General features: G+C 37.6%; 1 protein-coding gene across 5 annotated transcripts in view; it reads right to left on the reverse strand.

The window, feature by feature from the left end:
* Positions 1–15,249, reverse strand: part of HEATR5A (HEAT repeat containing 5A) — a 110,643-nt gene that overhangs the window by 81,941 nt on the left and 13,453 nt on the right. For all 5 annotated transcript variants that reach the window (XM_081229684.1, XM_081229682.1, XM_081229683.1 and 2 more), the window contains 5 exons: positions 13,324–13,524; positions 11,611–11,822; positions 9,894–10,002; positions 5,962–6,111; positions 5,108–5,282 (listed from right to left, as the gene is read on the reverse strand). In XM_081229684.1, the coding sequence (XP_081085810.1) occupies positions 5,108–5,282; positions 5,962–6,111; positions 9,894–10,002; positions 11,611–11,822; positions 13,324–13,449 (772 nt within the window). In that variant the 5' untranslated portion in view covers positions 13,450–13,524. The remainder of the gene's footprint in view (positions 1–5,107; positions 5,283–5,961; positions 6,112–9,893; positions 10,003–11,610; positions 11,823–13,323; positions 13,525–15,249) is intronic.

Raw genomic sequence — 15,249 nt, forward strand, 5'->3', positions numbered from 1 at the left:
AGTATATAGTATGTTAGACAGTGATTAAAAGCCATGCAAAAAAATAAAGGAGGTATCTTTTATGTGTAGTGAGTTCAGTGGAGGGCTCTGGTAGGAGACGGACCAGAGTGTAAGGATGGTGCAAGAGCAGAAGATATAGGACCTTGTCGATCATTATAATAAGGAGGTGAGTAAAGTGAGGTGCCAGTGAGAACCTTGAGCAAAGGAGTGATATAATCTGTCACTTTGCTTCTGTGCTGAGAGAAGACTGTAGAGGGGCAAAGGCAGAAGTAGAGAAAACCATTAGGAGCAATTTAGTAATTCAAGCAAGAGGTGATGGTGGCTTAGATCAAGGTAGATACGATAGGAATCGGGGTATGTATACTTACATATTTAAAAAATTTTTTACTAGAAAAAATTTCAAAATTACAAAAAAGCTGTAAGAATAGTAAAATAAACTCCCATGTACCTTTCACCTAGACTCCGTATCTTCCTTATCACTTTCTCTTTTATTTCTTTTTTTTTTTTTTCTTTTTTTTTGGTATGCGGGCCTCTCACTGTTGTGGCCTCTCCCGTTGCGGAGCACAGGCTCCGGACACACAGGCTCAGCGGCCATGGCTCACGGGCCCAGCCGCTCCATGGCATGTGGGATCTTCCCGGACCGGGGCACGAACCCGTGTCCCCTGCATCGGCAGGCGGACTCTCAACCACTGCGCCACCAGGGAAGCCCCTCTACAACTCTTAATGAAACTTACATAAAAGTAAAAATTCTCAACTGCAAGTATAACTTTTGTTATATCCTCAGTCTCTGAAGAAACCAAAGCTAAGTATTACTAAAACTGCCCGGTCAACCCTTAGGATGCAATAATTAAGAGCTTAGTTAGGCAGAATGTTAATCATTTTTGAAGAGTACATATGTGGCTAGTTGTAGCTACAGAAAAGCCCTCAATTTGAGTTTTTCCTCAAGAGAACTACATTAAGTAATGCTGTAAGCCTTCTCAATGCATAACGTCAAAAAGATATGTCAGGCTTGGTGTCAATCTGTCCCTACATTGGCGATATTATCTTTGAACACCTGAATAAGGTCTTGTCCACTGTAAAATATTTTTTCCATTTGTAATCACTATGCCACCTCTGTGGTGATACTTTTTTTAAAAAATATTTATTTATTTATTTATTTATTTATTTTTGGCTGCATTGGGTCTTCATTGCTTCATGTGGGCTTCCTCTAGTTGCGGCGAGCAGGAGCTACTCTTCCTTGTGGTGCGCGGGCTTCTCATTGCGGTGGCTTCTCTTGTTGCAGAGCATGGGCTCTAGGCATGCAGGCTTCAGTAGTTGTGACACGCGGGCTTCCGTAGTTGTGGCTCGCGGGCTCTAGGCATGCAGGCTTCAGTAGTTGTGACACGCGGGCTTCCGTAGTTGTGGCTCGCGGGCTCTAGATTGCAGGTTCAGTAGTTGTGGCACACGGGCTTAGTTGCTCCGTGGCATGTGGGATCTTCCCGGACCAGGGCTCGAACCCAGGTCCCCTGCATTGGCAGGCAGATTCTTAACCACTGCGCCACCAGGGAAGCCCTCCTTTTTTCTTTAACAGGTTATAATCCATTTCTATAATTACTTATTCTAATACTGTCCTGGATTTGACCAGCTTTTCTTCAGAAAACTGGCCAGTGGAAGCTCCTCACTTTCTGGCACAACAAGACACTCCAGGTTCATCCTCAGACTTTCCTTGCCCCGACTCCATGAGCCACTTCTCCAAGGAGTCCCAACTGTAGATATGTTTTAATATTGTTAGGTAGAATAGTTATTGAGTGTGAGAAAGAAGATTCAAGGGTGACTTTACAAACTGCGGTTTGAACAAGTGCAGGGACAGAGCTGTCATCAACTTAGATTAGCAAGATTGCGACTGCAAGGAGAGCAGGTATGTGTATATGGGGGGAGGGGAGATCAAGCATTCACTTAGGACAATTTGAAACATCAAATAGACGTCCAAACAGATATGTCAAATGGGCAGCTAGATATGAGAGTTCAGTGTCCAGGAGAGAAGTGTGGGCTAAAGACATAAATCCGGGAATCCATGCTATATAGATGGTATTTAAGCCATGAGATTGGGTAAGATCATCTAAAGTGAGCCTACATAAAGAGCAGAAAGACCAAGGACTAGGTGATGGGTCTCTCCTATGAGAAGACAAGAAATCATCAAAGACTGAACAGAAACTTATAGAGAGAAAGAAAGAAAACCAAGGGAGCGTGAGGTCCTAAAAGGCAAGTGAAAAAAGGATGAGGAGGAAGATCAACTGAGTTAAATGTTGCTGAAAGGTTAAGTAAGACAACTGAGAACTGCCCACTGGCTTAGCATGGCTAAATATTAGAACGGAAGTGCCAAAGGGCAGGGGCTTTTAATCTGTTTTGTTCAATAACACATCCTACACACTCAGAACAGATCGTGGCCCTGTATAAACCCCCAATAAATGCTTGTTTATTTATCGAATAACTGATGAACGTGGAGGTCATTGATGCCCTTAACAAAAATAGTTTTCAAGAGTTAACTGGGGCTTCCCTGGTAGCGAGGTGCTTAAGAATCCGCCTGCCAATGCAGGGACATGGGTTCAAGTCCTGGTCCAGGAAGATCCCACATGCCATGGAGCAAGTAAGCCCATGCGACACAACTACTGAGCCAGCGCTCTAGAGCCCACGAGCCACAACTACTGAGCCCACCTGCCACAACTACTGAAGCCCGCATGCCTAGAGCCCATGCTCCACAACAAGAGAAGCCACCGCAATGAGAAGCCTGCGCACCTCAACGAAGAGTAGCCGCCGCTCGCCGCAACTAGAGAAAGCCCACGTGCAGCAACGAAGACCCAATGCAGCCAAAAATAAATAAATAAAATAAATAAATTTATATATAAAAAAACAGTTAACTGGGGGAAAATCCTAATTGAAGTGTGTTTGAAAGAAGAAAGAGACTAAAAACAGAGTATCAAGAACTCCTCTGAGGAACTCTGCTGCAAAGGGAAGAGAAATGGGGCTCCAGGTGGCTGGGGAAGTAAAATACAAGAAAAAAAAATTTTTTTTAAGATGAGAGGGGAAAAAGCACATGTTTTTATAGGGAATAATCCAATAGAGAAGGAAAAGTTGATGTAGGAGAGGGGAGACTTCCTAGAGCTATGTCCTTGAGCAGGTGAGAGGATGAGCTCTAACACATATTGAACGTATGGCTTTAATAGAAGACGAGATAATTCATCTTAGTAACAGTGGAGAAGTCAGAGTATATGGGTATAGATGTTGGAAGGTGGTAGATTTAGTAAGGGAGCCTGTGGAAGATAGGCCATCAAATGAAAGTAACATGGGAGAAGATAAAGGTATAAATAGTCAATTAGGAAAGTGGGACAGTGAATGGACGAGGGAAATATAGTACGACTTGAGGTTCATGGTCAAGAAGTAACTTTAAAAGATTCCATAAATCCTTGGCAACTTATGCCAATGTTAGGAAAATGTCATACTCAATCCCTGATTTTTAAATGCCTTGGTAAAATATACCATTTATTAGAAGTCTGCTGATTTTACTAGGAAAATCATTTCAGTTCTGTACCTCATAATCTTCGAATATTGTGGCTGAGTGTACAAACCTCCACTGTATTTCTTTTCCAAATTATTAAGCACTATGTTGCTAACCGTTAGTCTCCTACTTAAAAAAAATCTATTATGACATCTAGATCACTTTTCAGTTGTATGAAAATAACTTAATTATAACACAAGCCTAGAACTTACAGATGCAAGACGATAGAATTCCTAACAATAGATTAGGCCAAAGATTTTTTAGTGTGGGTGAAGCTGGTTTTTCACTTTGCTTAGTCTGATTGCAAAAATGCTGTTATTAGTTTAGTGCTACTCTAGAAGGATATACATTTAAATATCATTCACATTTGTTAGGCAATTCTGTATTTTGCTTGTTTTTACTACAACTGTGTACTAGTGCTAATGATACCTTTATGGAAACGAGCAATTCACATTTTCAAGAGGGTTTGATTAAACATGTCTTCTTCTAATTTCAATCTCTTAGATGGCTTAAGATTTAACCTCTTAAATGCCCTGAACAAGTCTGAATTACAAGATTAGAAGAACCAAAACCTAAAAAAAAATTTATTATAAATTTTAAACTTGTGGGTCTCAACTGGAGAATGAAGGGACTATATAGTTGTTAATGCTTCCTAGGTGATTCTGATATGCTGTACTCACTGTCCTCTCTCAGCTCTGGTTGAGAAACACTGGCTTAGAAGAAACCAGAACACTTCTTAATGTCACAATAAACAATTTCTAGAGCAATGATTCTAAAACTTTAATGTGCATACAAATTATCTGTGGATCTTGTTAAAATGAGAATTTGATTTAGTAAGTTGGGTGGCGTCTGGGTTTCTGCATTTCTTACAAGCTCCCAGGTGAGGCTAGTGCTCTCGGTTTGCAGATATTGAGGAGCAAGGTTCTACAGAACAATCACATTTTCATTAGCGTGAGACTGCTATTCTTTGGAGACAGAATAATAAAGCAAGTTTTTAATTATTCACCAATGTTTTATATACACCGTAGATTAAACCCAGGCAAACCCTTTTGTTTTCAAAAATACTCCATCCTTACTCACTGCCTAGGAGTGTATAAATAGGGAATAAAACACAAACACAAATTGTCCAAATACAGTAAATTTCAAGTATCTGCTGTTTGGAATTATTTATATCATTGCTCCCTTATACCAATCTAGAAGATGGCAAGCCAAATGTACGTAATCAGATGCATGCTGCTTATAAAAAAAAAATTCTCGAGAATTAGATCATATCTCCTATTGGATAACACTCCACAATTCACTTAAAAAAAAAAAAGCCATGGTGTAGAGGAAGACAATGACTGAATAAAGCACATTTATTTAAGAGTTCTTTTAATTTTTTCCTCAAACTTTCACTGAATTGTTTTAAAATGAAATCTTAGGACTTATAGACATGTTTCCAAACTAAAATTTATATGATATTCTGCCTCTTTTCAAAAGTAATAATGGGTAGCAGTAATGCTACATATGTTTGTTTAAATCAACTGGGAAAAAATTATGGAAGACATTATGAAAATAATTACATGAATTTACCTGCCCCTGGATGTTTAGAAATTATAGCTTTGGCCAACACTGTGCCTAGTAGCTTTGAAACTGAAATCCGCACATCATAATTGGAGCCTTCAAAGGATTTAAAACATAGTGTGGCCACACTGTCCAGGTCTGTACTCCACATAAAGATGGCCTCATTCTGAAGTTCAAGGAGACACTATTCAATCGGGAAAAAAAGAAATTAATGAAAAACAAAATATAAATGTCAGGTTCAGATCTATATAAGTTGCAGAACCTATCAAGATCTAGCAAAAATAATACACAAATCCAAAGTCTCTAAATAATGATTGTAGGGACAACAAGTGAATACTTACTAAAAAGTCATAAAAATTATACTATACAAAGCAACATGTCCACAAAGGGTAGGAGAAAGACCCATTTCTAATTCAATGGGCTATGAAAAATGTCTGTAGAACCTATCTGTTGGCTATAAGCAATTGTGAGAATAATTCCAACATAAACACTTTACTATCTAACCAACTATGTTAAGAAAGCATGATAAAAACAAAAATCATTTTCAAACAACATAAACCGTACATGTAAATTTTACACAATTATAGAGAGGCGGCACAGTGGAATGGAAGGAATACTTAGAATCTGGTAACTTGAACTCCCCACTTCCAACAAGGTGCTGCTAACCACTTTAAGAACCCTGAGAAATTTATGTAACTCTCAGGGCCTCAGTTTCCTCATATGTTAAAATGAGATAGTCCTATCTGAATATCAAGGTTGCAGCTCTAAGATCATGTAGCTGTTACTAGTGTTTTCACTGGGATAAACTGATTTAGTTGTCTTTATATTAATTTTTAGAAATTCTACTCATTAGACTATTTTACCTTTGCAGCAGCACAACGAACGGCCATGGATCTATCTGTTAAGCAGGATCTAGCAGCTTTATAAACATCCCTGTGGCAAGGTGTAGCAGCAGCTCCCAGTCCACTCAATATGTTTTGCAGACTCAGCATGATCTCATATCGACCTTGTGACTACCAAAGAGGAAAAAATTTAAAGAACAGGAAAAAAAAATTTGCTGTGAAGAACAGTATTAAGCATTGAAGTTTATCTCGTATTAGAGAAATACTCAGATTTTTGTACACACTAACCAACCTATTCTGACATCAAGACACATGAATAATTGCTATTTCTTATAGTGTTTACTATTTTAGAAGTGTTACTTGTATATATTACATTTCAACATAACACAAATTTTATAGGGTTGATGTGCAGATTAAATGAAATTAAATGGGAAGCGCCAGGCATAAGGCTTGCATGTTGTCAAGCACTCAATAAATGGTTGCTATAAATGAGGTAACATGGTAAGAGTGCATGGTCTGCCACCTACTAGCTGTAAGTCTTTGGGCAAATCTGTTTCTTTACCTTAAAGATAAAAGTTAAATGATTGTTGTGAGGGTCAAACGAGTTACTACATGTGAAGTGCTTAGAACAGTGCCTGACACACAGTAAATGCTCAGTTGAGTTCATAGCTATTGATATTTTATCATTTATTGGTTCGAGTATTTTAACTCAGAGGTTAAAAGTCTGGGTTTAGATTTTAAAAGACCTGGGTTTGAATCTTGGCTCTGAACCTTAGTGTGTGTGACTTTAAGTTGTTCTTATTTCTTCATCTATAAAATGAGGATAAGGGACCTCCCCAGTGGTCCAGTGGTTAAGACTCTGCGCTTCCGCTGAAGGGGGCATGGGTTCGATGCCTGGTCGGGGAACCAAGATCCCACATACTGCACAGCGTGGCCAAAAAAAAAGAAATGAAAAAATGAAACGAAGATAAGATGAACCCCACTGTGCCAGTGTGAGAAGTAAACAAGCCCCTGTGGGTAAATCATTCACCACAGTGCCTGGACTTAATAAACACTCAAGAAATAGTAGCTGCTTGTACTATGATGTTTTACTAAATGTTCCAAATGCTTTCTATGTCTCAGGAAGTTAAGGCCACTATAGGTAAGTTAAAATTGGAGAAAGATCAAGTATCATTTTCATAGTAATGTTATTAATTTATTTTTGTTCAAAGGAACACAACAGTAATTATAGGTAGACATTAACAAAATGAGTCCTAACGGGACACTTCTTAACTTTCTTTTACACCAATTTCAAATGCTATTTATCAATACTGGTGTGTATCAAAGGTGGAAATCCCTTTTGACATCTCCAAAATGTTGTGGTACTGAATCAACTAAATCATAAAGGTAAAAGTGGAGGAGCAATAAAGTACTTAGCAATAACTTTAAATTTTCTTTTTTTAAAAAAATATTAATTATTTGGTTGCACCAGGTCTTAGCTGTGGCAGGCAGGCTCCTTAGTTATGACCTGCGAACTCTTAGTTGCGGTATGTATGTGGGATCTAGTTCCCTGACCAGGGATCGAACCCAGGCCCCCTGCATTGGCAGCATGGAATCTTATCCACTGTGCCACCAGGGAAGTCCCTAACTTAAAATGTTCTGAAACTTATAGAGTAATCCTCTGTTAACCATGAGGCCTAAAAAGTATAGCTTAATCAATGGAGTTAAGAGAAAAAAAAAAAGTTTAAAGTGGCCATACCTCAGTAAATAAAAGTTCTTACAGACACATCCTTTTAAATAAAACCAGATTTATGGATGTTAACAATCTCTCCTCCTGGTTTGCTGTTAATCTCCACATAACTGAGAATTTTCCAGCCTTCCTGCCCTTATTGGCGCCTAGTTTCATATCATTGCGGGTGGGAAAAATACTTCATGCAATTTCAGTCTTCTTAAACTTGCCCAGACTTGTGTGGGACCTGATATGTGATCTACCCTGGTGAATGCTCTGTGCCCTAGAAGAGGTATGTTTTGCTGCTGTCGGGTGGAATGATCAGGTTACGTCCATTAGGTCCAACTGGTCTAATGTGTAGTTCACTCCAAGGTTTGCATGTTGATTTCTGTCTGGGTGATCTGTCCATTGATGAAAGGCAGCGGGGGGCGGGGGGGTGAAGAACTGCAGTCCCCACTATGATTGTATTGCTGTGTATTTCTCTCTTTAGGTCTGCCAATATTTGCTTTGTAATTTAGATGCTCTGAGGGGTGTATAAATATTTATATTGTTATAACTTTTTTTTTTTTTTTTTTGCGGTACGCGGGCCTCTCACTGCTGTGGCCTCTCCCGCCGCAGAGCACAGGCTCCGGATGCGCAGACTCAGCGGCCATGGCTCACGGGCCCAGCCGCTCCGCGGCATGTGGGATCCTCCTGGACTGGGGCACGAACCTGTGTCCCCTGCATCAGCAGGCGGACTCTCAACCACTGCGCCACCAGGGAATCCCGTTATAACTATTTTAAATAGTGATTATTGTAGCCATCGTGCTACACATCCCTAATAGGTTACATTCTAATTAAGCCTACTATTTACCACTTCATAGTGGCAAGACCCTTAAAACAGTACAATTCCATACACTCTCTCATATGCTTTATGTTGCTGTTTTTATATATTCTAATTCTATATATGTTAAAACCCACAATGCCTTCCATTTCTTTGTCTTCATCATGAGCTTTCTCTTATATAAATTAAGAATTAAAGTATAGCCTATACCTGTGTCCACATGTTACCATTTATGGTGCTCAGTATCATTTTGTAAATCTGTTCACCTCTAGCTTCGGTGCCTTCAGAGCAGAAAGATCTCCTTTTCCTTTCACCACCAAAAGACCTGCCACTGATAAATTATCTCAACTTCTATCCATCTTAAAATATCTAAATTTTCTCAGAGTTTTCAAACATATTGGGCAGTTTTTTATTTTATAAAATGGTAATAAACTCTTATAAAAACTACAAAAAAAAATCTCCTCCTGAATTACCTTCTTCAATCTTTGTGTAAACTATTGATACTCAGAAGTAATCTGCTGAGTTGATTCCCTCACCAGTTTTATGTTATGGACTTCACTTATCCTTAAAATTCTTGAATCAGTTACATTCTTCTTGAAATTTGGCAGACTTTACATTTGAATTTTCTGTTTTATCTTGATACAGTTAAAAAGAAATGTGTGTGACAGGCCAGCATTTTTATAAATTGTTTCAGGGCTGTTTTCTAGACTTTTTCCAAGCAAGGTAAGAACAGGAACTGGTGTGATTTTTTAATATTTAAAGGTGCTGAGTTATCCTTAAATATAAGGGACCACAGACTTAAAATTTTTGATATACAAACATACAAATGCTTTAATTTCAAAACTGTTAAACTATAGTTGGCAAGAAATTACAGTATATCTTGGAAGTCCAATAGAGACAGTTACAAAAACAAAGGGTGTTTTACAATGGTAAATGATGCCAACAAATCAATGAGACTAAGGCTGACAATATATATCCTGGCGATTGAAAGGTCATCCTGACCCTAGTCATGCTTATGTCCTCCACACTCTTTCCTGATTTTATTCCTTACACCCTGCTGATGCTGGTACAATACTAATCCATCCATCAGGTGTATGGTAGTTACCAACTACATATCTGGATCCTTGGTGACAAGCACTTGCTCTGGCACTAATAAGTAGTATCAGATGGAAAAGGTGATGCAAGAAGAGGGAGCAGGGATGGGTCTGCCAGAGAAACACCTTAGTCTGTGCCCATTTGAATTTATCTGAATACACAAAATGTTATTGCACTATTGCTTTTCTAATAAAGATTAAATATACAAAGTACATATGTGCACTACATAGAAATGTCATTTATGGATATATTTACATACATACTATGTATGCTTGTCATAGGTAAAGCTCTTTTATTAACTCAAGAAACCATAAAGTCTGTATTTACCTCTGCACTCTTCATAGCTTTAAGAATATTCCCCACTGTATCAGTAAAGGTGTTACCCAGTATTCTACCCAACTTCTTATACAAGGAACCCAAACACACCACAGCAGCACTGGAACGACATTTAAATTAGAAATTAGTCATGAATGAAAAAACAGGAATAAAAGGATCTTAGCACATGTAAAGATGACTACTTAATTTTACTTTTAAAGGATAAAATTTCCCAGAATCTATTCCACCGTTAAATCCTAAGGAATGACACTTAGGTGAGTATCAAATAATTATATTTTCAATATAAGAATTTTTAAAAGATATATCTTCAACTAATCTAAATCTCAGCCCAAAGATTTTTTTTACAAATTTTTTACAAAACAATTTTTAATAGAACTGAGCTTCATATATCAGATAATCAAAGATGGTCTTAAAGATAAAAGAAAAAGAACAACGTTCTTATCAAGTCTGAAAACTTTATGGGAAAATACATTCTACTATAAGCTAAAAATTAAATAAACAAAAATTTCTATAACATTAGTACTATGCAACCATACATGGCAAATTGCCTTCTCTAAAAAACAGGTGATAAAATGAACTGAGTCCTATGGAGAAAGAAACTAAGTTGTTCTTTTAGGATGTTAGAAGAGTATTTTCCTATATATTTACTATTAATTTTCACTACTAAGAACTAATAAACTAAAAGAACATACAAACGTGAAGAATTTAAAGTACTTGTGCCTTAAACACTCAACTGCTAAAATTTTTTTTAAATAAAATTTATTTATATATATATATATTTATTTATTTGGCTGTACCAGGTCTTAATTTTGGCACATGGGATCTTCGTTGCAGTGTGAGGGATCTAGTTCCCTGACCAGGGATGGAACCCGGGCCACCTGTATTGGGAGCACAGAGTCTTAACCACTGGACCACCAGGGAAGTCCCTCAACTACTAAAATTTTTATCAGACAGTTTTGATCCCCAAATCTAAGCTTCAAATGTCTAAAGCATTTTTTAAAAGAACTGTTTCTCAGTACATGGGAAAATGTTAGATCTTTATGAAAGTTAAATTCTTTAAAAAATGAGTAAAACGATTTGTGTTCAGTTTCATAATAATTATGAAAGTTAGATTCTTTAAAAAATGAGTAAAAGAATTTGTATTCAGTTTCATAATAATTATCAAGTAGTTTGGGTTCTTTTTTTTTTTAATATATATATTTTTATTTTTGACTGCATTGGGTCTTCGTTGCTGTGCGTGGGCTTTCTCTAGTTGCGGCAAGCAGGGGCTACCCTGTTTGCAGTCCGCGGGCTTCTCACTGAGGTGGCTTCTCTTGTTGCAGAGCATGGGCTCTAGGCGGGCAGGCTTCAGTAGTTGCAGCATGCAGGCTCAGTAGTTGTGGCATGGGAGCCCTAGAGGATGCAGGCTTCAGTAGTTGTGGCGTGTGGGCTCAGTAGTTGTGGTGCATGGGCTTAGTTGCTCTGTGGCATGTGGGATCTTCAAGGACCAGGGATTGAACCCGTGTCCCCTGCACTGGCAGGTGAATCCTTAACCACTGCATCACCAGGGAAGTCCAGGGGTTCTTTTTTTTTTAAGACTTATTTTACTGAAGTACAGATGATGAACAATGTTGTATTAATTTCTACTGTACAGCAAAGTTTGGGTTCTTTATAAAAATGATACAACCAAGAAGAACTCTTTTATGTTCACTTTTAACATTTAACTTACAGTTTAGTGGGAAGATAACTTGGAGAATCATCTTTGCTTCGAATAAGATCATTACATTTATCGATTGTCTCATAAACAGAGAATGTGTCTCCAATACTATAAAGAATGGCTAGATTCTTAGCAAGGAGTTTGCGAGTAGGAGGCCCTGGGGAGCTGTTCAACAAAGATAGGAGCTGTTCCACAAGAGTTTTCTGTTTCTCCCTTACATCACTCTAGAAAGGAAGGTAACAAAGATAATTCAAGTCAACATAATTACACATAATCCTCTAATATGATTTTCCTTTCATATAATTAAGAACTAACTAAAAGCCTCTGGAAAAATGCAAAATTATTTTGATTAAATAGTACAAATAAGTTGGTGGCATGGCTATTACACCTCATGAACAGGTAGTTTGTTGCCCTGCTGATATCTCCAAAAAGTAAATTCTGGACTACAATATACTGGAGTCTTTGTGAACAAAGACAAGGGCTCTATTCTTTCTATGTCTTTCTTCTTAGGTTTGAAAGGTAGAGCAAATTTATATCTTAAGTAGAGCTTCTTAGTTCTTAAGCCTCTGCCCAATATATATCTGCATCAATAAGCAGCAACCTAAAACCTATCACCAGAGCTGATCTTGTAATGGTTACCTGTCTTACTCAGATCATTTTCTAAGTTTAGTGCAATTTTCTTTTTGCAAGCTTATGCATCTAAATGCTGATAGTGTGACTCCATTTTACTTGTCTACGCTCTGAAAAAGGAGTACAGAATATCATCACAGTGGTAATGGTATTCAGGTGCTCCCTGAGGCCTAAACTTCCACAATAAAATATTTGTTAATTTAGTGTATGGATTTTTGTCATTTGTTAAATTCTAAATGTCTCCATGAGTAGTGTCTTTGCACCATTTGTGCATTACATAGGGTGCTGTCATTCTGTAGAATATCCTTATTTTTAGGAGATGTATGCAAAAGTATTAGAAGTAAAGTAGCAACTCACATGGCTCTGTAAATCAGTTAAACATGGCAAAATGTTAACAACTGCTGAATGTCGGTAAAGGGTATGAGTGATTAGTCTTCACTTTCTGGTAGCCATTTCATAAACTTTTAAAAGGGAATATGTTTACTCAAAGACTCCTCAATTCTTTTTTTTTTTTTTTTTTGTGGTACACGGGCCTCTCACTGTGGTGGCCTCTCCCGTTGCGGAGCACAGGCTCCGGACCCGCAGGCTCAGCGGCCATGGCTCACGGGCCCAGCCGCTCCGCGGCATGTGGGATCTTCCCGGACCGGGGCACGAACTCCCCTGCATCGGCAGGCAGACTCTCAACCACTGCGCCACCAGGGAAGCCCCTCTCAATTCTTACTCCCCTTAAAGAGTTCACACTTTTTTTTTTAAGTGAAACTCCCATCACATTATTTAGCGCTATACTGTACCAGGATGTCATGCATGTGGAGTGACACAAGGTACAGGAGACAATGATAATGAAATCTAACACAATGTGCTCTGTAGTTTGTTTTTAATATATTTGAAAGTAATACTACAAATACTGGCTAATTTCTTCCTGCTCTTTTGAACAGAAGAAACCTCCTATTTCAATATAAAGTCTTACTAAGGTCTAACCTTCCAAAGCTAATTTAGGTTATACTCGACAGAACTAGAAAATCAAATCAAAGGAAGTTAAACATTATCTGGCACATTAAAAAAACCTCAAAAAACAGTTCTTGCAATTTTACTCACCCTGCTGGTTGCTAGCAAGAGCTTCTCCAAATATCTCAACCAATCAAAAATAAACTCTGCCTTCTGAACTTCACCCAGTTGATTGTATGCTTCTTCATTCAGCAGTAAGCTATGAGCTAATTCCATTCCTTGCAGAAAATTCTCCTAGCTGGTCACGATTCTTCTCATTAAACTTCAGTCAATATACCTAAGGAAGAAAACCTATAATAGAGGAAAATAATATTTTAAAAGGAGGGTGAAAAGGAACACAATCACAATACTGGAAATCTTGCACAGAAAAGCACAAAGCATAAATAAATGGAGACATCTTTTGTAACAGCTCTAGGGTGAAACTGGGAAAATCCCAATAGTAAACCCTAGTTAACACTGACACAAAACCCCTTTTTTAGAGAGCAGACAGGAAAATAGAGTAGGATTATTGACATTCACATGCAAAAAGTTGCTAAACAGAAGAGATGTTCCATTAAAATTTTGAAAATTTTAAGGTTAGACTACTCAAGATTTTCAGTTTTCTCTGTAGCATAAGCACCTTTTTACTAAAATGGGTCATGGGTACATATTAACAAATGACCAAATATCCAGACCTCCTGCTAAAATTCTATAGTAAAGCTTGATGTCTCCCTGGATCTTTGCCTCCATAAATAAAAATAACCTGTCATTTACCTGGAGATTCAAACCAGGAGCAGAGGGACTTATTCCTATTAAAATCTGTTCTCCCAATCTAACAAAGACACTGCCTGAGGCTAGGAGTTTTGGGAAAGAGTCCCATCCCAACCAGTATAGATAGTCTCCTTATCTCTCTGGGAGCCTTGTTGTGAAAGCAAACTTATGTTTCTGAAGGCACTGGGATGGATGTTGTCCAGGGATTATAGCAATAAAGATCATGTCTGCTCTGACCCAGATCCAATGTAGCCTTCATTTCTGTTACAGGAAATAATCAACATAAGACAGAGGAGGTTTTGTTTTGTTTCAGATTCATGATCATCTCCTGGGTACACTCTAGTTCCTGTGTTGCTTATATACAACACATAAGCATGTGTGCACAATACATACACACACACATAAATCTGTAAGATGGCATCTGTGGTTATGGAATTTTTTATTTCTAGGTGCATGCTCAAGTGTATGGCAGTGAAACAGCATGATGTCTGTAACTCATTTTCAAATGGTTAAGTATATCAATCAATTACCCATAAAATACGGCAAAATGTTAACAGTTGGATGTTGGTAGTGGGTATGTGAGTAATCATTTTACTGTTCTTCAATTTTTCTGTATTTTTTAAAAGATCACAATAAAAAGTTGGAAAAATTATTTAAGAAGAGAAATTTTTTAAAAAACATAAGCTGGCTTTAAAAAAATCATTACTACTACTTACAGGAGTAACAGCTATCATCAAGAACATTAAATGACAGAGACGGTACCATATACATATAAGATGGATACTCCTATTCACTGATGTATCAAAAATAAATTTGATACCTTATAAATAAAACTCCAAGCTAAACAGAAACAGGTAATTGGAACTGCATAGAAATACAGACAGAATGCTACAGGTAATTAAACTAAACTATATAAAATACAGAGCTCATATTCTCCTAAATAAATCTCAATCTTTTGTAGAGAAGCCAGCAAGATGTATTAGAAAATCAGATGGGAGAGACATGGGAAGGCTTTTCTTTCCTTCATTTTTTTCTCCAAGAAAGTTTATGGGTATAAAATTACCTAGAGTATCACATCATCATTATTGTTAAATAACTAAAAGAGCACCTCTAAAAGACAGTAGTTGCAAACTGGTACACCGTTGGCTACATTTGGCCTGCAATGTACGTACTAGGGAAAAAAATTAGTTACTAACATTTAAACACAAGATTTTACACAAAAACCTGGGTCCATATCCCATACAGCAATGAATGACGGAATCTAAG

Source organism: Mesoplodon bidens, assembly GCF_964165515.1.
Source record: "Mesoplodon bidens genome assembly, chromosome: 3".
NCBI lineage: Eukaryota > Metazoa > Chordata > Mammalia > Artiodactyla > Ziphiidae > Mesoplodon > Mesoplodon bidens.